At 43.9% G+C, this 27060-nt stretch overlaps 1 protein-coding gene across 1 annotated transcript in view; it reads left to right on the plus strand.

The window, feature by feature from the left end:
* The window catches only part of LOC138566785 (cytochrome P450 2F2-like), a 541781-nt gene that overhangs the window by 337029 nt on the left and 177692 nt on the right, over positions 1–27060 (plus strand). The window contains exon 4 of the mRNA XM_069644435.1: positions 19362–19522. Coding sequence (XP_069500536.1) covers positions 19362–19522 — 161 coding nt within the window. The remainder of the gene's footprint in view (positions 1–19361; positions 19523–27060) is intronic.

Genomic DNA, 27060 nt, shown 5'->3' on the forward strand with positions numbered 1-27060 from the left:
AGGACAATTTTTCAACTCATTTTCATTGTTAAGTGACTTCAATAAAGCAGTCCAACTAAGTCAATGCCTGGTCTGGGATGCCCAAGGGAAGCCCTTATTTATATATTTTTATGACAAGTTATAATCTGGATGATAAACCCTTATATAACGCCCCTCTCTTTGAATCCCCCTGACCTCACTGAGCCAAGAAGTAGGTTTGTTTTGCAAATTAAAAGATTTATTGAAAAATTAAACAAGATATATATCACACTTTTATAAATAAATTAATATTTGATAGCACACTTATGAATATGACAGTGATCAACAATGGATAATATTACACTAGCACACTTTTTTAATTACTTAGGAGTTGGTATAGAGAGGATAAGGTAGCTGAGAATGCTTTCATGGTTTCAAGGAAATGCAATGATGGAAAAGAATGCAGCACAGGGATAAACTGATATGGTTTCAACAAGAGATAATATAATCACTTTTCCCCTTGTGGCAATTCTCTCCCCCCTTATGTAATATAAAGAGATGGAAGGAGAGCACACAATTTTCAGGAACATAATCAAATGCAATACAAATTCCAGTTCCCCCTAGCAAGCTTAGAGCAACTGGTATGCTTTTAAACAGGCAAAAATATTTGTACATGTGATATGCAAAGAAGTGAAAAATATGCTAAAAATTATTTTAATTCCCTATAGGAGATTCAGGGAAGGTGATAGCTACTTAAGATTGGTTCAGGTCAACACTATATTACGTTCTTAGCTTTAAAATGAAAGTTAAATCTCGCTCCTAGAACATGCGGTTCAAAAGATAGGGACGATTTAGTGGAGGTAGATTCTCAGAAATAAAGTAAGATTCAAATAACAAATGACACTTTCATAGGTTTGAAATGACAGAATGGACACACGATTTCTCTGCAGTTCTAAATAGGTGGAAATGGTTTGAATTAGAATATTTTAAACTAAGAGATTGGTTTTGCACAGCTCTGGCTGGATACTCACTCCTAATTTTGGAAGGAATGGGCCTCGTCACAGATCTGGTCAACAGGTTTAGCTGTGGTTCTCTCTGCTCTGTGGGTCTGGATCTCTGGTTCTGCCAAAAGTTCTTGGCACTGCACAGCAGTCTGGTCTGCGGTTCTGGATACAGCACTGCTCTCTGGGTCTGGTTCTGGCAAAAGTTCTTGGCTAGAATCAAACAGCACAGCCCGGCTATTTTATTCTGATGTGCCCCTTGGAAGTCTGGGGTAAATCAGTTTGCAAAATTGTAAGGCCAGCTGAGAATACTTTTAGCTTGCAGTAGGCCTTCTGTTTCAAAGTTCTGGAGTCTGGAGTCTGGTTTTCTAAGTTCTGGTCTCTGGATAGTGCCTGAATTTGGATGTCGGCCATCAAAGTGCTTTGCAAGAAAGTGGAAAGTCAATCCCTACCTGGGTCTCAGTGGCTCTTTTTATGTCTTTTGAAAGTGGGTGGGAAGGCTAACTTTCTATGCCCAACCCTCTGAGGATCCTGATAGGCTAGAGGATTCTCTGTCGCCCGACTGGGGAACTGAGTTGTGAGTCAAAGTGATGCCACCATTTTACAATCTATTGAAGAAACACCCCTTTGCTTTTACTTAGACCCCGATTTTTCATAATCAAACATGTTTCCCCATTATACAAGTGGTTCATGATACATGTACACATCACAGATGAATTAAGACCGGTCTCTGTTCAAGCCTCATGTTCCTGCGAGCTTGGGTTCAGAAACGACAGCATTTTGCACTTTTAGTGGGTTTTGCCATGTTGGTTTTTCATCAAATCTTCCACAGAGGTACACCCCCTCCCTACGCATATTACAGCAAGTTTTCATTTCTCTAGCATAAACCCTGTGTCTGCAATATTGATAAATCCTGGGGTTTAACCTCAGAACATCCCACAACCTTGAGCTTAGTCTCAAATTGTAGGTACATTTTTCATATTAAGAATCTCCAAATTGTACATTTCTGTCAGCTTCATACAATATTTTATAAGCAATTTAATAAAACATACATTTGCCTCTCCTTCAGTACACCCATTTGCTTGTCCCCGTCCCCAGGAACTTGGCTTGACTCAGAGATCAAATGTCTTTCCTTCCGCCGGAGCAACTGTTGACAAGTACACCTCAAATCAGCATATCAAATTCAGTAGAAAGAGTCTTATGTGTTGACTGAGGTCCGCAGACCAGGGTGCCACTCTGCATCTAGTTAACATGACCATGTGATCTCCTGTGCTGTTGCTGGTAAGGGCAGGTGTGAATGTTTCCCATGGACAGAGGCCTCTTGAACTTTTAATTAAATCAGACTGCCTTCTAGCATAGGGCCCGGGAACAGTAGGTGTTAAGAATTCTCATTAACCAGCAAGGCTTTGAAGTTTCCAGCTATCTCAGGTTCCTTTTCAGCTCCTGAAATACCGTTCTTGTGTCAGAGTTTAGATTGCTAGCGCCGGTTAGTGTCAAGCGCCAGTACTGCACCCATTTTTGGGAGCTGTCTTGAATTAATACATTTCAAAAAGGGGATTTTACTTGATAGCATATGATCCTTGCTAACATTGTATTAATGTGGATTCTGCAGTAGAGTAATGTAGAACTCCCAACCAGAAGTTGGATTTTTTGTCTGGTGGTTTTGTGCCCATGATTTTAGCCATTTTTGATATTATTAAAACAGATTTTGAACAGCACCCTATTCCTTTGTACTGATTTCGCCCATGGCGCTTGTGGCCCATCACGCTCGCACTGGTGGGTGGCAGGTCAGGCAACCATTTTGGTGTGCATAAAAACTGCGCAGTTTTCCTGGGTTTTGGCGCAAATGTGGGCTTTTCGGCCATCTTGGATTTTCTAAGCCCACAGCACCAAATGTTGCAGCATAATAACTTGAACGTGGGTCGATAAACCTGACAAGCCCCCCGCCTGATTGCACTTTGATTTCGAGTCGAGAAGGAGTCGGGTGCACAGGATGTTTTGATCCACGCGCTGCGATTTCCGCATCATCTTCTTCTGATTCCGCAGATGGCAACGTTCTGCATCTTTTCCTCCATCAGGGTGGATTGATCGGTTCTCCTCGCCGGTCCTGATGGGAGTATTGGGCGGTACCCCGGGCCCCTCGGATCTTTGCTCCCAGTCCCCGGGTCGTCCTCCTTGGTCAGTCTCCATGGTTTCATCTCTCCTAGGATGACAAAGCAAAAGCGGCAGAAACATATTCGTAGACATTTCTCCACCACTATTAATGGTGGGGCGAACATATACATTTTATACATCAGGAGACCTTTGCATTCAATTTTATAGACTATATGTGAAATATTTTAGGGTTGGACTTGTATTAATCTGGAGCTGTCCCCTTAGGGATTGCAGAGGACTCCACCAGTTGCTGCAGAGTGTACCTGGGATGGCAAAATGTTAGTTGATTTATATGGAGCCACTTGTCTTCCCCTTCCACCAAACTACCCTTGGGGATGCAGATCTTGTAGGCGACTGGGGAGATCTTGCCTACAATTTCAAAAGGTCCCTTCCATGTTGGCAGAAATTTCCGCTGTTTGGCCTGGTTCCTTTGGAAATTGTATAGATAGACCCGGTCTCCCACATTGTATTCTTTCCTAGTAGTCTTTAAATCATAATGAGTCTTCATGCTATCGGCTGATCTTTCTAGGTTTCGCTGAGCATAGGCAAAAGCATGTTGAAGGTGCTTCCTTAAATTTTCAACATACTCGTGAGTTGTGGAGGCATTGATCAATGTTTGCTCTTGGGTCCTGTGGAGCAAATGCTGCGGAAGCACCATCCTGTGTCCAGTCATCAGCTCAAACGGTGACATTTTAGTTGCAGATGAAGGGGTAGATCTGATGGCCATTAGGACCAGGGGTAATCGGATATCCCAACTTGGCCCAGAATCTGCCAGAAACTTTTTTAAGATGCTCACAATGGTTCGGTTGTAACGTTCTACTGCACCAGAAGAGGCTGGCTGATAAGCACTGTGTAGCTTCCTTTTAACCCCCAGTATCTCCCACATCTTTGTCATTACTTCGCTGGGAAAATGGCTACCTCTGTCTGACTCAATCCTTTGGGGTAGACCAAAACGGGAAAAGATGTGGTTGATCATCAGGGCAGCTGCTGTTTCTGCCATGCAGTTTGGGGCCGGGAGACATTCCACCCATTTAGTAAATAAGCATGTCACCGTCAACATGTACTTATTTCCCCTAGAGGAGCGAATCACGGGGCCTATGAAGTCGACTTGCAAATCAGACCATGGCAGTTTCATCCCCCTCTTTTGGAGAGGTGCACAGTGTGTGAGGGATGCTGGCTGAAATTGTGCACACACAAGACACCCCTTCAAGTATTGGTCGGTGCCTGCCCCATGTGTGGCCAGTATGCAACCTCTCTTAAGATCTCAAGTGTTGTATGAAACCCCCTATGACCGGTGGTGGCCGCATCATGGGCGTGACTTAACATCAGGCTTCGGAATGAGGTAGGAACCACCCACTGATCATGGCCAGCTTGGGATTTCCTTACCAACAAACCGTCTTGGATTCGGAAAATTTTTGGACATTTCATCAACACTCTAAGGTCCTCTTTCCCAATGTAATCGGTATCCGTCAGGGGAAAGTTCTCAGGGTCCTCAATGTGTTGCAAAACTTACCAATTATTGGATCCCCCTTCTGAGCTGTAATCAAATCAGCATCTGGGGTCTCCTTACTCTATTGTGCAGTTGAAAGATCATTGTGAGCATTTGTCTGGGACCTAGTGATAGCAGTGACCTGGATTTCCCCAAACAGGTAATCAATGTCTATTAGATTCCTTTGGATGGCCCCGGTTTTGGCCAGCTGGTCAGCTAAGGCATTTCCAGTTTTGTCTGGTCCCTCTACTTTGGAATGACCCTTGATCTTTTTCCGGTGGATGGTCATCCCATTCACGGTGACCAGATCATCAATGTTTTGAATTAACTTCCCATGTTTCAGGGGTTTGTTATTAGCACATATCATGCCTCTGGTTTTCCAATTGACCAGGTGCTCCACGAACCCGTTCCGTACATAATCCGAGTCTGTGATTATGACCAGTTTGTAGAGTTGATGTTGGACAGCAGTGAGGATGGCTTGATGCACAGCCATCAACTCTGCCACCTGACTACTTCGGGGACCAATCTTGTACCAAGTAGAGGGTTCTGGGGGCTCATTCACCCATGCATTCACTATGCCGGCCACAAGTTATTTTTCCCCCGTTGTTGTCAACATGGTAAGAGCATCCGTCCACATAGACAGTGGGCATTCCCTCACACTTGTCTTCTTCAAAACTTTGTGTGGGGAATTAAGGTATGCCTCCATGATGTCCTTGATTTTTAGACTTTCGTCCTCAAGACAGTTTTCTCTGGCACAATCATGCAAGTCAGCCAGACCTTGCGCGAGGGGACTCTTCTTGTTTTGGCCATATCTGACCTCCACAGGAAAGCCTTGCATTGACAGAATACAGGAAGTAATCCGGGAATTACTCACATTTCCAGCCCGGATTCTGTCACTTTGGAGATATTGCAGAGGCTCGTGTGGGGTCTCCACTATGATGTGTTCCGTCTGGATAAACGGGCGGTAATTCTTCAATGCCCACACCGTTGCCCGGAGTGCCTTCTCACAATCGTTGAATTTCTCCTCCACGGAGGATAAAGTTTTACTCGTATAGGAGATTGCTTTATTGACCTTGTCATGCTTTTGATATAATACTGCAGTCAAGCATGTATTAGAGAACCCTGTCTCCAAGAAAAACTCCTTGTTTCTGACAGGGTAAGCTAGGCAGGGTGCTTGTGAGAGGCTTCTTTTGAGCTGTCTTACTGCCTCGGATTGTTCTGGACCCCATTCCCACTTGACCCCCCCTTCAAGAGATGAATCAGGAGTCTGGTGATGTCTGCGTAGCCCTCAATGAACTTTCTGCTGTAATTAGTCAGTCCAAGGAGGCTCCTTAGTTCCCGCAGAGTTGTGGGGTCTTTCATTTTCTGGAGTGCTTCCACTTTCTTTTCCTGGGGACATAGACCCTGAGGAGTAATCTCATGCCCCAAGAAATTAACACAGGTTCTACACCACTGTGCTTTCTGAAAAGTTTGCTCCGGCGGCCCTCAACTGTGTCAGAACATAACGGATCTCTGCTATGTGTTCCTCCATAGATGAACTTTTGATGAGGACATCATCTACATAAGCCAGGTTACCCCTTCCACCCAGGTCGGGCATGGCCTTGTATAGGAAAATGTTGAATTCATTGCCAGAGTTGAGGTATCCGATGGGAGTCTGGGTCCATGTGTACTGCTGGCCCCCAAAGGTAAAAGCCAGCTTGTATTGGTCCTCCCTACTGACAGGCACAGTCCAGTATCCATTGGTCAGGTCTATTGCAGTGAATAACTGTGACCCCTGGATCTGGGCCAGCCCTTGGTCATTGTAGGGAAGAGGCCATCGGGAAGTATGGACTCGTTTGTTGAGCTTCCTAAGGTCGGCACAGAGTCTCCACTGGCCGTTTGGCTTCAATATTCCCAGCCCCGGATTATTGAAGGGCTGTGTACTGGACGGATTATTCCCCGGGACTCAAGGTTATTAATTATTTCAGTAAGGGACTCCATGGATGCGAGAGGCAAGTGATATTGCTTCACAAACACTGGAGTCATTCCAGGGTCTGTGGGAATTGTTGTGTGGATGTCGGTGCGACCACAGTCATATGGTGTACCGCAAAGAGATCTTGGAAATCCAAGAAAACTTGTTTCAACTTTTGCTTCTGTTCCAGAGTCACACAGGCATCAGCTAGGTTGACTCTGTCTTCCACCATCTGCCTGAAGCCTAGAAGGACTTCTGGTTTTGCTATCTCAGCAAGTCCCTGGTCAGAGTGCTGATTTGGACTGATGGCTGCAAGTGGGAGAGGCAGCCCTCATGGACCTGGAAAATCACCTCATCCCTTCTGAAATCACATCTTCCTTACCATAAGGGCAGGAAGTGTCCACCAGGAAGTTCCCCCCATGCCGGGTAAAGATCCTGTCTGGTGTTGTGTTGTCATCACTGTCACTGTCAAAACAGTCCTTCTGGATTGGTCCTAACAGTTCATTTTCTAAATCAATGGAAAAATGTCGGTCATCAACCGCCATTCCAATAATGGTGCCTGCGGCTAGATTAATGCTCTTTAAGTCGCTGTTATCCACCTCTATTGGAATGGTGTCATGTTGTATGTTGACTAATGGTGTTGGGTTTACCCCCAACCCTTGCTGTTGGAGAGAAGCATTTAGATGAATATAAGCATCAGGGTTTTTCAATTTCTGTCCTCTTTTAACTTTCACTTCCAGGGAGAATTGTCGGGTCCTTTCTGGGATGGTGAATTCCTCTTTAATCTGAATTTCAACTGCATAAGGTAGCAATTGAGCTGACCTAAATGCCCTTTCTGGATCATCAAAGCCCATGGGATTATCCGCTAATCGGGACCAAGCTTTGAAGTTTATTAGGTCCAAACTAATGGCAAAGCGATTGAGAATATCACTGCCTAAGTAAAAGGCGGCAGTGACGTCTCGCACGACCCAACAAATATGGACTATGTTCATGTTGCCAATCGAGATTTTGAGCATACACCTGCTTGGCAGGAGATGTTTGGAATTGGGTGCTTCCAGGTCCATTTCCCATTTGTCTATCAGTTTGAATGTGGGAATGGCTGCATCTTTTGGGAGTTGGCGGAACATGGCTTCGCTGATGAAGCTCTTACCGTTATTCACACACACTCGGACGAGAACAGAGTCCTTCCCATCATTTAACTGAACAGGGATGAACAGCTGCTCTCCAATTCGCTGAATATCAGCCAGGCTCTGAGCTGATTTCACATCTTTCTGGACTATTGGAGTGGGAATGTCTGATTGTGGATTAGTAAAGAATTTCAGAGTGTTTCCTTCCAGTGTGGAATACCACCTTAAACTGGAAGGAAGGTTGATTTTCAGAAATAGAGAGGACGCCCATCACCGGTCTGTTGTCCTACTTCTATTACTGTCACGTCTGGAATTTGGTTGTTCTGGAAGTGAAATTCTACTTGGTTAGATTTTTGTTCAACCATGTGGCATGTGCCATTTAAACTAACTTGGTTGACACTCTGTTTTAATTTTATTGGCTGGCTAGTCTGGGTCCAGAGGACCTTGTTTACGCAATCTAGTAGGGGTGAAAACCTTCTCAGGAGGTCATTCCCTAGTCAACAAGGGGTGCCCTCTGGAGTCACTACTATGACCGGGTGTTTCACCTTGTGTCACCCAATTTTGATGTCCAAATCTGCAGTCCCCTCGACAGGAATTTCCTTCCCGTCAAAGTTCTGAAGTTATCCAGGAAGAGAGGTGAGAGGAATTCGGTAATTCTCCCCCTTCCTGCATTTAGTTCATCAAAGGCCCTTTTGGACAGAAGGGTAGCTTGGGATCCAGTGTCCACCAGTGCCAAAATTGTACCCCACCCCTGCACTTGAAGCGGGGCATAGTATCTTCTCAACTTCTCCTCGAAGGGGCACAGATAATGCACATTTTTGGACAACTGGTGGGCTAATTTTTTAGTTTTGGACATTGCGAGAGAAGAGATCTGGTCAGAAATCTGTGGAGAGTCATGGGAATCTGCAAGAAAAAGTTGGCAACTGGAAATCAGAGCCATTGTGGGTTCCCCTGGTTCGGGTTCTGGGCCGCCGCCCCCTCAACCCCCCTTTATGGAGGCAGTCACCAGAATGGGTTTGAACCAGGGGATTTTGAAGCTGTTGGTTCTGGGATGAGATGATGGGCGGCACTAGATCAGTCCCCACATCTACCCAGTCTGGATTTGGATCCCTTGGGACCCATTTTTCTTTGGGAGGAGTACCCCCATCTCTGAAGGAGAAGATCCATTTCCCAGGATCCTCTGAGGATCCCTCTCTCTCAAATTGGAAGATCTGTACCTCCTCCACAAAATGGGTCTGTTTGGTTTCTCCTACCTCCTCTCTGCTCCTTGGGTGGCAGACTTTCAGGGGTAGGAGATTTTGTTTCTGGTTCCTGGGTTTCCAGGGGCTGTTTACAAGTGGGGAAGGAAGCTTCCTCCAAGGCTTTACACCCCCCTTCCCCTTGTGCCTCCTCCCTGGGAACTGGTGGGTTATCGGGGTGCTGCCCCCGTCATTGTTCTGGAGCACCAAGCCCAGAGTTTGTGGCATTCTGCACCGGCATGCTCATCTGAGGGTTCTGTTGGGCCCTCAGCATGTGACCCAGATCCCGTGCCATATTTTGGACCTGGCGCTCTAACTGTGAAACCCGCTCAGGCTGATACAGGGTTCGTTTTTCTCCCCTGGGCTGATCCTGGGAAGGTTAGCTATCCCTTCTCTGCTAGTACCCTGGGTTGGGAAGATTTGGGTACCCCTCCACCCTTGGCCTCCCCTCTCCCGGATTAAGTGGTCTGGGCTCAGGGAATTGGGGAAAGAAGGATGGATGATTTTGGGGTTGGAAGTTGGGTGGATACCTGGGAAAAAAGTTCTGCCCAGTATTTGGGGAATTTCTGCCCTCCTGTGGGAAGTTAGGAGGGGAGTTCGCTGGGTTAGGTTCTTGGCTGGATCCCCCCTTGGGCCGGAGGAGTCCACACATAACCCAGGATGTGTCGGTTTCCCTTGTAACGGGTCTTACATAATCAGGGGAATGAGGGATCCCATTTGTGGGACTACCTCCTTGACTCACTGTTTGTGACTGGCCCGAGGGCCTTCTGGGCTTAGAATTAGTCTGTGCAGGCAAGTTTTTAGGCCCCCCATATCCAAATCCAAAATGGGGGCAACCTTTATCTCTGCCACTTTTGCAGCAGCGGGGGTGCTGTTCGGTTTGGGGCTTTTCTGCGCATTACTTTAATTTTCTATGGGCTTCTGCACCTCATAGATTCAGGTAGCCTGTTCAATGACCCAGTCTAGTGACCTTTTCTCATGAAAATCTCTCACTCGCTGGGTCATGATGTATTTGGGTGGCATGGAAAAAAGTGTTAACAAATTCTTTGCAGTCCGTGCTCACCCTTCTGGTAGTCTGCCCAAAGGCACGCTTCAATTCCTGCACACATTATTGTGGGGCCTGATCCTCCCCACATTGCAAATTGTAGGCTGCCTTGCGAGCCTCTTGGGGATTTCTGTGAACAGAAAAATATTTCAAGATGGCCACCCTATATGTGGACCATCTTGAATGATTTTGGTCCTCCAGCCCTGCAAAGAAACTGGAGTATTCTGGGGAGAATGTCCATTTTACATACTGAATGCAGCTCCTGCTGTCTTTCAGGTGGAAAGTCTCCATCATTTGCTCGTAAAGCTCCAAGTGTTCCCAAACAAAATACTTGGCGTTCTTGTGATAAGGGGTGATGACACTCCTTATTGCCTTAATCTGTTTTAAGGGGGCCTTAAGCAAGGCCCTTTTTGCCTTATTGGCCTTTTTGGTTCGGGTAGCCCTGGTCCATTCATCCTCTGACTCAGAAGCATTGCTCCCAGAGGTGCCCGTCTGATCTTCCAGGTTTCCCCGGATTCTGCAAGCCTGGGAATGGCTGGCAGAATTTGGGGACCTGGTCTCTTGTGTCCTGTGACGCTCAGAGGAGTCTTCAGATCCCTCCTTGCTGCCAGGATTTGAAGGGTACCCCCCACTGACCTAAGTGGGCAGAGGTTTTCAAGATGCCCTTAGTGGGCCTACTCTGCTGGGGTTCCCCACTAAATTGCACTGTACTTAGGTGCCCATACCCGGATGCCCGCCCATCAATTCCTGGGTGGTACTGGCCTATGAGCCCCATACTTTTGGCTGGATAGTAATCTGCCATCCCTGTGGCCCTGTGCTCATGTGCGCCAGGAGACATGGAGGTGGCAGAGTCCAGGGACTGGGAGAGGTGAAGGCCTCTGGTACTAGGGCTCCTGAGGTTATGCTCAGGTGTTTCCCTTTCCCAGTGAACCTCATCTCTATCAGCCCCTGCTCCCTGTTGCCATGCAAGAGCCTGTGCTTTCAGTTCCTCAGTCATGGCCTTACTAGACTCTATCAGTCTCTCCTGCGTGGCTACCTGTTTCTGCAGCCTATCATTGTCCTGGCAGAGAGCCTCATTCTCTCTCTGTGCTTCCTGGTTTGTCCTGGAATACTGGCACTCAGGAGAGGGTTACCTCCTGAGTCCCATCTCTACTGGCCTGCTCCTTTCTTGCCAGAGCATCTTCCACCCTCCTGGTGTGCTCCAACAAGTATTGATGCTCTTTTTGGAGGTCACCCAGTCCCTGGATGGCCAGGTGATTTTCTTCCATTTTTCTTTTTAAGTGGCAGAGTTCCTGGCCTAAGGTGTCCCTTTCGTGGCTAAGAGCCTGCCTCTGTGCCGCCAGGTCATCCCTCTGCCTTTGAAGGGCACCAGCTTTCTGGCGCTCTTCCTCAAATTCTGTCTGGGTATCCAGGTCTTTCGGAAATCAGTTTGTTGCTCTCTGCCTTCTCCCTATCTAGGTGGCTTTGCAGGGTGACTACCTGCTCTGTGCATGCCCTATTGAAGTCCAGTTGTTGCTCCAGCTTTTTCTGGCTCTGCAGTAGGGTGTCCAAACCTTCTTGGTACTCCTTCTGCAAGGCCAGAAATCTGGTATCCTGGTCAGACTTTTCCTGTTGCAGGATACCCATATCCTCTTTGATTTTAATGAGATAGTGTCTACTCTCATTTTCTGACTCCTGGCTCCTGTGCAGCCTCTACTCAGAAGAGACCAGGTCAGATTGGGCCTTCTCTAATGCCATCTGTTGCCTATTTGCCAGATCTTGGCCTTCAGAACATTTGTCCTGTATGGCTCCCATATATAAATATAAATATGCCACTATACTGACAATCTTGTCGTGCTCATCTTTGGCTTTAGGGGCCATATATAGTTCACTCAGGGCCACATGTAATGGACCCTGATCTCTCCATGTGTCTGACCCTGTTGCAGTGATCTGGGGTGCGATTGCTGCAACCACACCGTCTGGTCCTGTTCCGTCCATTCGCCTCTCACAAATAGCTTATGTAAGAGGTGCTCTCCTGCTATTTTGATATCTACCAAGGTCGTCATTCTGGAAATTGATTTCCTTCCTGACTTACAGAAGTTAGTATTTTATTTTGCAACTAAGACCGTCTCCTTAGAGCATCCTTCTTTTGAGGGGTGCTTTTACAGTGTAACACAGCGTGGTGATCCAACAGGATTTATGTATCCTGTCAGTTAGCACACTGTATTAAGCTGCACAAGTAGTAGATCTAATCCAGACGTCCCGGCTCGAGCCCCCACTCTGTTAAGTGACTTCAATAAAGCACTCCAACTAAGTCAATGCCTGGTCTGGGATGCCCAAGGGAAGCCCTTATTTATATATTTTTATGACAAGTTATAATCTGGATGATAAACCCTTTTATAACGCCCCTCTATTTGAATCCCCCTGACCTCACTGAGCCAAGAAGTAGGTTTGCTTTGCAAATTAAAATATTTATTGAAACATTAAACAAGACATATATCACACTTTTATCAATAAATTAATATTTGATAGCACACTTATGAATATGACAGTGATCAACAATGGATAATATTACACTAGCACACTTTTTTAATTACTTAGGAGTTGGTATAGAGAGGATAAGGTAGCTGAGAATGCTTTTATGGTTTCAAGGAAATGCAATGATGGAAAAGAATGCAGCACAGGGATAAACTGATATGGTTTCAAAAAGAGATCATATAATCACTTTTCCCCTTGTGTCAATTTACTCTCCCCCCCCCATGCAATATAAAGAGATGGAAGGGGAGCACACAATTTTCAATCATTATAATCAAATGCAATGCAAATTCCAGTTCCCCCCTAGCAAGCTTAGAGCAACCGGTATGCTTTTAAACAGGCAAAAATACTTTTAAATGTGATTTGCAAAGAAGTGAAAAATATGCTAAGAATTATTTTAATTCCCTACAGGAGATTCAGGGTAGGTGATAGCTACTTAAGATTGGTTCAGGTCAACACATCAGTGATTCATGAATGACTATCAGGTTGAAAACGAAGTTCAGCAGCTGCAAGCAAAAGGACAGCTATTTTTAACGTGTGGTAAAACTTGAGTCATCGATGGCAATTAAGGAAGAACCATAAGGAGTAGAAAGTAGGTTTTGGGCTTGTTGAAAAGATTAGGTTCTTAGCTTTAAAAGGATATGCGGTTCAAAAGATACGGACGATTTAGTGGAGGTAGATTCTCAGAAATAAAGTAAGATTCAAATGACAAATGACACTTTCATAGGTTTGAAATCACAGAATGGACACACAATTTCTATGCTGTTCTAAATAGGTGGGAATGGTTTGAATTAGATTATTTTAAACTAAGAGATTGGTTTTGCACAGCTCTGGCTGGATACTCACTTCTAGATTTGGAAGGAATGGGCCTCGTCACAGATCTCGTCAACAGGTTTAGCTGTGGTTCTCTCTGCTCTGTGGGTCTGGATCTCTGGTTCTGCCAAAAGTTCTTGGCACTGCACAGCGGTCTGGTCTGCGGTTCTGGATACAGCACTGCTCTCTGGGTCTGGTTCTGGCAAAAGTTATTGGCTAGAATCAAACAGCACAGCCCGGCTGTTTTATTCTGATGTGCCCCTTGGAAGTCTGGGGTAAATCAGTTTGCAAAATTGTAAGGCCAGCTGAGAATACTTGCAGCTTGCACTAGGCCTTCTGTTTCAAAGTTCTGGAGTCTGGAGTCTGGTTTTCTAAGTTATGGTCTCTGGAAAGTGCCTGAATTTGGATGTCGTCCGTCAAAGTGCTTCGCAAGAGAGTGGAAAGTCAGTCCCTACCTGGGTCTCAGTGGCTCTTTTTATGTCTTTTGAAAGTGGGTGGGAAGGCTAACATTCTATGCTCAACCCTCTGAGGATCCTGATAGGCCAGAGGATTCTCTGTCGCCCGACTGGGGAACTGAGTTGTGAGTCAGAGTGATGCTAACATTTTACAATCTATTGAAGAAACGCCCTTTGCTTTTACTTAGAACCCAATTTTTCATAATCAAACATGTTTCCCAAACATACAAGTGGTTCATAATACATGTACACATCACAGTTGAATTAAAACCGGTCTCTGTTTAAGCCTCATGTTCCTGCGAGCTTGGGTTCAGAAACGACAACATTTTGCGCTTTTAGTAGGTTTTGCCATGTTGGTTTTTCATCAAATCTTCCACAGAGGTACACCCCCTCTCTACGCATATTACAGTAAATTTTCATTTTTCTAGCATAAACCCTGTGTCTGCAATATTGATGAATCCCGGGGTTTAGCCTCAGAACATCCCACAACGTTGAGGTTAGTCTCAAATTATAGGTACATTTTTCATATTAAGAATCTCCAAATTGTACATTTTTTGTCAGCTTCATACAATATTATATAAGCAATTTAATAAAACATACATTTGCCTCTCCTTCAGTACACCCATTTGCTTGTCCCTGCATCCCAGGAACTTGACTTGACTCAGAGATCAAATGTCTTTCCTTCCCCCAGAGCAACTGTTGACAATTACACCTCAAATCAGCATATCCTATTCAGTAGAAAGAGTCTATTGTGTTGACTGAGGTCAGCAGACCAGGGTGCCACTCTGCATCTGGTTAACACGACCATGTGATCTCCTGTGCTGTTTCTGGTAAGGGCAGGTGTGAATGTTTCCCATGGACAGAGGCCTCTTGAACTTTTAATTAAATCAGACTGCCTTCTAGTATAGAGCCCGGGAACAGTAGGTGTTAAGAATTCTCATTAACCAGCAAGGCTTTGAGGTTTCCAGCTAACTCAGGTTCCTTTTCAGCTCCTGAAATACCAGTCCCCTGTCAGAGTTTAGATCGCTAGCGCCGTTTCTGTCAAGCGCCGGTACTGCACCCAATTTTGGGAGCTGTCTTGAATTAATACATTTCAAAAAGGGGATTTTACTTGATAGCATATGATCCTTGCTAACATCGTATTAATGTGGATTCTGCAGTAGAGTAATGTAGAACGCCCAATCAGAAGTTAATTTTTTGTCTGGTGTTTTTGTGCCCAAGATTTTAGCCATTTTTGACATTAATTAAAACAAATTTTGAACAGCACCATATTCCTTTGCACTGATAACAGTAACTGTGCATCAAGGGTAGAGCAAACATGACAAGTTTTGACAATGGCCTATATTCAATGTAGGCCAGCCTAGCAAAGTAATAACACTTATCATGCTTGCTTTACCCTTGATTCACACTTACTATGCATCAGGGGTAAAGAAAAGATCAGTGTTATTACCTGGCTAGACTGACCTACATTCAATGTAGGACACTCTAGTCAGGTAATAAAATGTGTTGTGTTTGCTTTACCCTTAATGCACAGTAAATCCAACATAAGTGTTATTACTTGGCTAGAGTGGCCTACATTCAATGTATTAACTTGTATCACGTTTGTTTTAGCCTTGATGCATAGTAACTGTGTATCAAGGGGAAAGCGAACCTAAGTATTATTACATGCATAGACTGGTCTACATTCAATGTAGTCCATTCTAGCAATGCAATAGCATTTCACTTACCATTTGTATTTACATTTGATGCATAGAACTGTGCATCAAGGGTAACGCAAAAAATAATGCTATCCCCCAAAAGCTCCCACTGCTAAATATAATAGACACTAACACTTTCACCCGTGCATTTACCCATCATTCATGCATCTTCTTGCATGCACATTCATAAAAAAGCACCCACATACATACATGCATACAATCCTGACATACATACTTATATATACATATTACATAAACAAAACACTCACCTTACCTGCCTGCACCCTCCACACATGCCTGCATCACCACAGGGAGGACTGGATGGCTCTTCCCTCCTCTTTGTGACATAAACATGCTGACTAACAGGAGCAGAGTCTTCTCATGTCAGCACCTTCAGGTTGCGGGTCTCTACAACACAAACATGCTGACTTACAGGAGAGGACTCCTCTCCCGTCAATCATTGTGTTGATGCTGATATCGCAAAATGAGAGATGGGGGGGGGGCAGTCTTCTGATGCGCCAATGCAATCTAATATTATGCACTACATTCCTTGCAGAGTCGAAATGCACTGCAAACAAAACTCATGCGTAAGTGGGTCGAGCCACTGTAAATACAACAAATTGGGGATGATGATGCTTACCATTCATGCAAGAGGGTGACCTGCCATTCAGGAGAGGGGCCAGCATACCCCTGCTCATAGTGGTGGGCAGCCAATGCCCGAAGGATGAGACACAGCTCCAACCTGGCACCCTGATGCTTCACCAAATGTTAGCTTATGACACGGCCTTAGTTTTGGGAGTTACTGGGTGCTCCTTGTGCATCTGTACACTAAGCACATAGATGCTGCTGACCACCTCCTACACTTGCTGACAACTGAGCATCATGCTCCGCAGTGGCATTTCACCACACCATTCTGTCCTTCCATACTACTGATGGCCGGCACAGTCATGTCCTGCCGCAGTCCCAGCAGCATGTGCAGCACTGGATCAATGCCTGGGTAAAAGTGCTCCTATGCTGGTGCACACACAGGCCCCGTGGCAGCAGTAGCTGGAGGTTGAATGGCCATGATAGGAGGAGGAATGTAACTGGAAATTAAGAGGATATCTTCGCACAGCGACAGATGGGGTTGAGCATCCAGCATATGAAGGAAGGATCAGTATTTCGCCCAGGAAAGCCATTGAAGTGCACGCTTCTAACATAGCACCTGATCGGCACAATCATCGAAAAATACATTTTGCCTTTTCAGATTCATATCATGCATTGTCATTGTCCACGACAATTAGATATCCTTTTTCTTAATAACCCGTTTTCCTTTCTACACTCAGTGTTGTTTGCACATAAATGGTATTAGCAGCACAAAATGAGTCAAAACCAAAAATGTGACAACTTTACAATGTTGGGTAGATGTAATAATTGAGCATCTTCTAAATAGGCCACACCTCATAATCAGGTGAGTAGTAAACAGGGGGCATTTGCAAATGCTGCCTGATTTTATTGTAAGGAACAAACTCATGCAACATTGTGTTGCTTATTTACTATATTTACCAGTAACATCACAAAGCTGATCTTTGAGTGTGTGTGTGTGCGTGCGTGCGTGCGTGTGTGTGTGTGTGCACGTGTAAAGTCTATCAGAACAATTAAGCACGGCCAATTGACCACAACAAGTAGTTATTTCTTGAGGTAGTTAGGTGCATATTTACAAAATCTGAATGGAGTGGAAATGCACCAAAATGTCGGCCAGGTAACTGCGACTTCGGTGTATTTCTTTTTACTGAATCGCATTACTGCACCCAAGCAGAGCGTGGGTTTCGGTGGTGTCTCCCATAATCTTTGGGTGGAGTAACGGGAGTCAGGGGTTGCAACGTTCCCCCCCGCTTAGCATTCTGGTAAGCGGGGGACAAGAAAGTTAAAAAAACAAAGTGACCATTTGCGTTATGATGGTATAATCACACCAATTTTGAACAACACAACTACAAATTATATTATCATTCAGACAGAGCGAAAAGAAATGTCACCATGTATTTTTATCTTAATTCAGGGTTTGCGTATGTTGCACTTAAACTTGATTGATTCTCTTAATTGATGCTCTTTTCTGAGTTTGTTCGTTTGCATAAAGCTTTGTTACTGCCTGAGTAAAGTGTAACAAATGTGCGTGTGTTTATTGCAAAAGTCAAATGGCAGGAAACATTAGCTGCATTAAAGACGTCTGCATTGAGGGAATAAATAGCCTAGAATAGCCCAGTGTCCATGGCGAATCAATAGAGAATATAGAAAAACTAACACATGCATGTATTATATCTAAACTGAATTGCATAACTGTATTGTATTGTTTTGTATTTTATTTCTATAGTGTGCCAAGCCTTATGCATCTGGGCACATTTCTTAAAAGTATTTCAAAAAAGGTAGCAGGCGCTCCTCTCCAGAAAGAACATGGCATGAAACCTGTTCTGAGATGAGAGTTTGCAGCACACGCTTTTTGCTCACTGTACCTTTCACATTAGGGAAATTATTATTTGCATATCAGTCTTTGTCCCACCCACATGGGCAGTCCAGCACCGAAATGCTATGGAAATTCCTCTCTGCACAAGAGTACCAACAGCAACCCCATACACGTGTTTCAGCCTTGTTGGGCATCATCAGTGAGGTGAAGCTGCGCCTCTCTAAGCACAGTGAGCAGGGAGTCCACGTCTGGTTGCCCCCAGGTAACTCAGAGTGACCAACCCCAAGTTCCTTGCAAATATTTCAAAAAAGGTAGCAGGCGCTCCTCTTCAGAAAGAACATGGCATGATAACCTGTTCTGAGATGAGAGTTTGCAGCACATGCTTTTTGCTCACTGTACTTTTCACAGATGGGAAATATCACATTTCTTACAAGGTTACATAAGTCGCAACAACATTAGTACAAATTACCATGAATATATAACATATATTAGTACCCGGCGAGAGTCAAGCAGAATGTAACACGCATTCCGATTGGCTCGCTGGAAGCCTCCCTGCGGCTGAGAGGCTGCTTGGCCCCCCCGCCTGGGACTCGGGTAAGTCTTTTTTTTTTATTCCCTTTCCTCCCTCCTCCCTCCACCCCCACTTACCTTCTTGCTGCTGCGTCCCAGGCGGGGGACGATGGCAGCCTCCAGCCGTGTGGAGACTCGGAGTGTCTCCACACGGCTGGAGGCTTCCCTTGTCCCTTGCTGGGGACGCAGGTACGTTTTGTTTTTGTTTTACTTTTTATTTATTTTTTTGGACCCCACTTACCTTCTTTTTGATCCTTTTTCAGAAGTGGACGCGCTGGGAACACTTGTGTTCCCAGCTCGTTCCCTCCCGATAGCCGCTATGGAAAGGGAAAATGGACTCCATTTTCCCTTTCCCGGTTGCCATCTTCTTGGTCGTTTCTCTTTTTTGTTTTTATGTCCCGAAACGCTGCAGCGTTTCGGGCTAGAACAAAATGATTTTAGTCCCCCAGTCATGCAGATATTGTGGGCCGGGGTAATAATAGCAATATGACCCTCACAGCGGGGGCATTACCGACTCAGGTAATGCCCCAGAGCCGCGAGTGAAGGCCCTCGCTTCGCTTGGGCCTATAACTATGAGCCCCGGGGCATTACCTGCGTCGGTAATGCCCCCGCCGCTCGGGTCATATTGCTTAAATATAACATATAAATTCAATGGTGAAACAGTCTTTCTATTCTTAGTTGTCATTCGTAAAAACCTCCAGGGGTTTGTAACATGGTATATTTGCACGTGCTCAAAAGCTGTTAACATTGTCTGTGCCCTCATCAATATTACCCTTGTCCAACGAGCCCTGTCGCTAGTAGTGTTCACCTCTTCTAACCCAATTACTTTCTTTTTAATGCAGCTTTTAAAAAATGTCCACATTACATTACATTTTTACATACATGTCTCTATGTGTTGTCCCGTTTCAGTGTTGCCCTTTGATCCCACATTATACCTCAGTCGAGCTGTCTCCAACGTCATATGCTCAATTGTCTTTGGTGATCGATTTGACTACGAGGACGAGAAGTTCTGCACTTTGCTCAGACTGATCAACGACAACTTTAAAGTCATCAGCTCTCTTTGGGGGACGGTAAGAAAAGTGATTTATCTGATGTAGTCTGAGTCACTAAACTATTAATCCTTTTAATGTATTTAAATTAAAGAACAATAGTCAATAGTTCATATGTAATATTCCACTATAATTTGCTGTACATTTCAATGAGTGAGTATAGTTTGTTATCTGGATTACACCTCTTTTTAGCTGACCATACACAGACGGTAGTTGAAAATAATAACATACTGGGTTGATATATACCCCTCAAAATAGACGACTTTGGCATTTCATGGCTGTTGGTCTCCAAAGACTCCTAATGTTGTTCATATTACGCGATTGAACATTTCTTAAAAACACTCAAAACGAACATCTTTGTAATTAAATCTTCATGTAAAGTGATAGACCATAAATGGTGAGACATGCAAGTCTCAAACCAAAACAATTATCACAGACGTCGGAAGCAGTCGCTCTCAGTATGATTCTCGACTGATGCGCAGTGCGGCTTGATGTTTTGAGGTCCTTTCTTCAGATTGCTTGACTGGGCTCAATTCTCGTGTGTAGTGTATGCAGCGTGCAAGTGTGCAAGCATGGCATGGTACGGTATAGCGGGTGGCGGCTGCGGTGGTGGCAAAAAGCGAGTACCCACAGTGACAAGCAGCAGTGGTGACAAGCATAGTCCTCTCCCCAACCCAAGCACAAGAAAGAGTGGAGTGGAGGAGAGGAGCAGAGAGTTTTTACCCCGCCAAGAGACTTGCTTTTACCACGCCAAGAGACTTTCTTTGTCTTACGAACCTGGAGAGCCGGGGAGCCAAACATACCGACCATCACCCTGTTAGCTCAGCAGTTGTGGGTGGGGAGCGCAAGCCAAAACGAGCCAAATGGTTAGGTGAATGCTGAGTGTCTAAACTACTTAAAGTTTTATGTTCAAAGCACATTCTCTATGTACAAATTTGGTGTGTCTTATGAATCTAGTAACTCGCATTCAATAGCTTGTGGATACATGGTCTATTGTGTTTATTGCTCCTTAATTGTTCACTTTTGCTGAGGGGAGTGGTTTTCTTATACTTGTTATTTATTGCAGCCTGAGTGTGTTAGCCAATTGCCACCTATTGCTATTGGTTTAAAGAACACAAGCAAAGTGGTGAGAGGAGCGGTTTGGTGGTGGTCTGACAGAGGCCGTAGGAGCTGGAATTCTTGCTCATTTGTAAAACTGTGTGCCATATAAAATATGTGATTTTACAAAAAGACAGTGGCAAGCTATCATTTTTTCACTACCATTCTGCACAGCAAGTAGCTGCTGTTCTCAAAAGCTTTTGAAACGTATTTCCCAACAAATACATGAACACCAAATCGTCATTGGGCAAACCGCCACTACCACAAGCTGTCATGGTAAGCTATTGAGGAGCCAAACCAAACGCTATATAGTTCCTCAACGCAAAATTAAATCAAGCATACGTACTACAAAGATGGCAACTAAGTCCATAAATATCAGAACATCAAAGGGGGGTATTACTGTTATTGACATTGCAGCAGGCCAGGCTAGTGGAGCCAGCAAAATTGGAAAAAGCAATGTTACAGGATTTTTCTTGCCAGCTGTTGCGGTTACAGGACATACTCTGGATGAAAGGTGCATATCCAATGCAGCCAGCTCACCTTTATCAAATAACAATATTGATAATAACAACTCTTTGTTAAATCTGTGCTTGGCTTATGTTCAACTTCAGCGCACAAACAACAGTCCATCAAACATATAGTAGCCAAAGTAGTTGATATTATATTGATCAACAGTACAAGTCCAGCACCTGGACCATTGTCTTCTCTGAATGATGAGGGGATTGCTTCCTCACCTGGATGGCCGATTGCCAATTTAAGTATGTTAAATACTCCACCCTCCATGTAAATGCAATCTCAGATGCACGTCAGTGGCATCCAAAATGTAATTGTCGAGGAAATTATTATCCTTCGGCAGAAGACTTTGCACGCATCAATTACCATTTTGAAAGCAAAGCAAGATGGCCCACACTAAATTAAGGCACAGACACAAAAGACAAAACAGCAGGAGAAACAAAGCTCGTAAGGGGAATGTTTCAAGACCCCTGGCAAATGATGGTAGTTTAGCTAATATTGCAAATAGGAAAAGGGTCGAGGCAAACACAGGTTTTGAAAAGGCCAAGACCCAAACACTACAGTCTCTGCCTATTGATCCAAATGCCATACCAGCAGGCACCTTCGACAAATGGTTACAGGTGCCTGTCCCTTCTAATATGGTTTTATCATCGATTACGCCACCTCAGATTCAATTTTAAAATCTAGTGCCCGTCAAGCACGTGCCTACTTCTGTGACTTGGAAACACAATGTGAGAAAGTGGACATTTTGGCCAGTGAAGCAAATCTTCACATGAGCCTAAATAAATAAACCAAGGGGCCTTTATGCCCACACCTTGTAAACTACCCATTTGAGGATGGCAAACAAAGTTACCAATATTGTCCTACAGGCAACGATGCTGACAAACTTCAGAATACTTGAGCATTAAGTCATGTTGTGGATATTACTACAGATGCAAGGCCCTTCTTAAATTGGCCAAATTTAATATGATTGTTCCAACAAGTTCCCAATTTGAGGATTGTGACTACGAACGATATTGTCAGCATAGTATTACCCTATGTTTGCTCTACAAGCAATTGGGCAACAGTGACGTTTGTTTCCCAGGTGGTCATAGACATGTAGTGGCATCGGCAGACCAAATAATACATCTTGGCTACGAATTGCAGATACAGCAGCCACAGGCCAAACAAGCGAGCACTACCTCCACATTAGGCGTAACAGAAGAGAAAGCAAGCTACTGCACCTAGACCTTATTATACAGACAAAGTAGATGAAGGACGTTGGTGCTGCGAGTGTACTCTTTCTGATGAATGTGCAGATTGACAGAGCAGTATTTCTTCAATTCTGCTTTTAATGTCGTGGAACACTAGAGCGTACAGCTCTTTACTCATGCACCCAGGGTTGAAGGGTATATGTGCCTGCAATATATTTCTTTTACAGGAAACTTAGCTGATGTCTTCTTTCATTCTTGATGGTTACCAGGTGTTTACACAAGCACCCAGTAAATCCAGCAAGTTCCGACCAAAAGGAGGAATTTGCATAGCTTTAAAAGTTTGTTTTGATGTCGACAGCTATGACGTTGGTACAGCCAGTACTAATTGTATGGAGCAGTGATAAAAAAAATCCCACGGATGACGCAGACACTTGTTCTGAACATTTACGATGCTCCAGATGGTGTCCAGACCAGAGCATTGCTTACCAAAGTTATTTAGATCTTGAAAGGTTGAGAGCTATTCTCCGGTGGAAACTAATAATATTGACAGGAGACCTAAACGCTCATTGCATTTGTATTGAGGGCAAAATAAGGCTGGAAAGTGGGGAAGATGTTCTTAATAAACATATTTTGGGGTTGCTTAGCAAGGGATGTAAATGGTTTGACATTCTCTTGAGTTTTGGCCTTGAACCTCCCTTGCCTTCAGATTGTGATACTCTACTCCATGTAAAGACTAGAACAGCAGACGCAAGTGCCACTTTTCTCAATAGTGTTTTTGCTACACAGTCCATACACAGTTTAGTTAGAAAACATGTGATTAAACACACTACGCTTACTGACCAGACAATGTTTGCAGGTGACTCAGGACCTCGCAATACTCAGTTGACAAGTGAGTGAGTTGGCCAGCACCACTTGCAACGTGCAGGGAAATCGCATTGTATGGACAGAAGCAAACATAAGAAAAATAAACACCTTAGCATTGGCTAGTCCTTATACTCCAGCCAAGTAATTGCTGGCTGCAAACGGAGATATGGCAGTACTGCTATCATTATTATGGCCCCAAACCTGTTGGACATAAGTCAAGCTGACACAACACCCTCCTGATATTTGACATGGCCATATATGCTCAAAAAGCAAAACTTCACTTGGCCATCACAACTATGAAGGGAGAAAGATCTTTCTCATTGAAAATTTTGAAATTGGAAACTGCCAAACATATAACAGAGAATAAAAACTGGTGAAGGCTGCACAATCAGAGTATTTCCAATTCAAATTGGAAGATGATGTTTGTGTGAATAAAAACCCACGACTCAAGAACCTTCTCGGCACTTTCAGTAAAAACGCCACTAGAACTATGAAACATTTCAGAGCAGGTTTGGAACATCTACATTAAACAACTACACTTAGACCCAGCTTGTTCCAGCAAGGAGGAAAAGTTACCAAAACCAGATTCTTGCATGGGGTGGGGGACTGCAGTTCGAACTACTTGATGTAACCATTATAGCAAATATAAAAGCATCAAGAGCTCCTGGTCCGGATGGGTTGGCCAATGTTGTATTAAAATGCCATCCACCGTTATTGGGAAAACCTGTTGTTAGCTATGTTCTAAGACATTAGTAGAGCTGGCACTGTACCAAGTAGTTGGAGATGTTCACTATTAATAAGTGTGCACAAGAAGGGTAGCCACAATTTGGCTGTAAACTATTGATAATAGCAATGTTAGATAACAGCAGCAAATTATTTGTGACTATCCTCTTGAGATTACTCACAAAGTAGGCAGAGGTAGCCAACATTTTAAAACCCCAACAAATATGTTGTAGAAAAGTAAGGTCAACAACACATGCGCTCCAGCTCTTATCTGTGGATATACTACGTGGCACGGACAGAGGGCTATATATACACTTCATTGACTACACTGCAGCATTCAACAGCATCTGAAGTCCTCAGTTATGGGCCAAACCCAAGCGCTGGGATGTAGATACCACTTCGCTGCACTACGTTAAGAAGTTCTATACTAATACGACAGTGACCAACACGCTCTCCCAGGATGAAACATTTCTGCACCAATTACTACGAACAAAGGACTCAAACAGGGCTGTGTTTTAGCACCTCTCTTGCTTAACCTCTATGAGGCTGATATGGCCTCAATGTTGTTGGGGTGCAAAAACGCCCCCCCTAATAAAGGTGGGAAGCTTACCTCTTGGATTTCCTTTGCCGATTACACAGTTTCGTTTCATTAGATAAGACGCCCCTCTCTTCAGCACTCAATTGATGCCATGTATTCATATGCATCTGAAAATCATTTGCAAATTAACAGAAATGAATCAAAGCAAAACAAAAGAACTAAATGGGCCATGTTTGGCATATGGGTGGTGAGCGAATGCATGTTGTAGACCAATACTTCCTAAGGCTTCCCTTTTATTGTACTGCTAGTGCCCAGCAATATCCGCATTACATTTCGCTTTAAGCCATGCTCAAATGGCAAGTAATTACAAATATCATAGCAAGCACAGCGGGTGGGTCTATTGCAAGATTTGTTGTGATCTATAAGAAAGGAGTAGTTCCTGTATATTATATGGGGTGGGAATCTTGGCAAATCTTCAGGTGAAATGGTTACAATTTACTGAAGGAAAGTTGTTTAGATCCTTATTTGGATTCCCAACAAAGGTCCATCTCGTGGGTACCATCATTCAGCACTTTGATAAAGGATAAAATCTTTCTCTTGAAACTTAAGACGATATTTTTAGCCTGGGACCGTATAACCTCTATTGAATATCTCACACTAGAGAAATGCTATGTATTGTACACAACCCAGAGTTTTCTGGGTAGCAAACCTCGTAGCTATCTTACAAAAATCTGTAGTGGTAAACTCAAAAGAGTCATTCTACATCTGCGACTGAATCTACTTCCTGTGCTAGAGGCCATGGGTGCCTTGAAACAAACATTTTGTGGACAACGTTTGTGCCACTTCTGTAAAAACACCATTGAAACTAGTCGCCACATACTACTGGTTGCCCTAATTGATTAGACTATTATGGTCAAGAGCTATACTCAATGTAGCACCATTGAAATAATTGGCTTAGATTAGTTTTGGTCAACTAGATACTCTGCTCATTCACTGGTGATCGTCGCCTCGGCCATGCACATTTGGGAAATAGTTTTACTTAAAATTATTGCGCTTCAGACTTTGGAAATTTGAAGCAAGATTTCTTATCTACAATATGTGTTTTATTGTATTTATTCTATCCTTTTTTTAGATTGTGGAAAGTTTTTGGATTTATATCGGTTTTATTGTTTCTTACAAATCTTGTGGTAAATGTTGTAATCTTATAATATGCAAACGGATAGATCATTAGCAAGAAGCATTACATAAAAAACAAATTAAAAAAAGTTTACATCTGGCTATGTTTACAGCACAAAGTGGATGCTCTGGCCGCCCTCATGTAAAATTAGCAACACATTTGGTACATTTAGTTTGAAGCCTTTGACTAAGTTCTTTTAGCAGAAGGTCATACCAAAGTTGATGTATGGTTTTGAGCTAATACAGTTCTCCATGTTTGAGCATTTGGGAAAAATGGAGCAATTGACTGTTGTTGAGTGGATTTTGCACCCCGCTCAACATAGCTGTTTTGAAGTTCCTGGCACATGTCAAGTTGTTATAATTTTAATGGATTTCCAATTTGATTTTATTAGTTATTGCGTGGATGAATTATTTTTGATTGAGATTGTTTGTTGTAATCAGATTGTATTATGTACTGATGTGTTTTTTTGTAAAGGTTGATTGTATTAACCAATACAAAAAAGAAAAATGATATATATATATTAGCGGCCTTGTAGTTATGGTTAAGTTGCCAAACCCATAGGAAGAGCACTTATCGGGCAGCTTATAACTTCGCCCTCCCCCCCGGATAAAACCTCCCAAAACTTTGCGAAAGACGTATATCGCCTGTCAGATCGATCCTGTGAAGTAAGGTGAGGTTTTGTGAAGGGGGGCAAAGTTATAGGGGGGTCTCAAAATTCACGGTTTTCCCATAGACACAATGGAAAAAAAATATTTTGCTCACGCCTACAGCCCAAACAACTGGATAGATTTCCACCAAATTTGTGACAGGAGTGGCGGCTTGGTCCCAAAAGCCTGCTTTTGTAGATTTGGTGAAAATCCGTCCAGTAGTTTTTTTTTAAATGACTAGAAAGTAGGTACAAATTATTTGTAATATCTGGGTTCGGTCAGCAGACTCATGTCCCTGTTCGGTCGGCGGACGGGCCTCTGATCAGTCCAGGGGCCGACATGGGGTCCTCAGCCATCGGATGTGCTGTATGATTGGGTGGTGAAGAGTGTTAGGACCGTCATATTTCTGGAAACGCCTGCCATGTTGGATTCAGGGACAGCGCCCGTAGTCTACAAACTGTGCACTGGGGAAAAAGTCTGAAAAACACATTTTAGGTTATTAGGTAGTGGAAAGAGGGGCTGTGAAGGGTGGGTGAGTGGAAAAAAGATGATATGGCACTGTTTTTGCAGGTTGAAAAGGCCAGGGAGGTGTCGCAGCTGTCTGTGGACACTGCAGTCGTTCACAGACAGCACCGTGGACAACTGTTTTTATAGGTGAAAAACCAGTTTGGAAAGGCTGCTGAGTCTGCAGTCAATTCCAGTGTCCACAGACATCATTTTGATTGCAGTGGTGTCCGTGTGAGTTGTATTACTTGATGGAGTATGGTACGTACTTCTTATATAGTTTATTGCATTGTGGTGGTTGA

The sequence above is a fragment of the Ambystoma mexicanum genome, chromosome 2p, assembly GCF_040938575.1.
Source record: "Ambystoma mexicanum isolate Mex_15411 chromosome 2p, UKY_AmexF1_1, whole genome shotgun sequence".
NCBI classification, from domain to species: Eukaryota; Metazoa; Chordata; class Amphibia; order Caudata; family Ambystomatidae; genus Ambystoma; species Ambystoma mexicanum.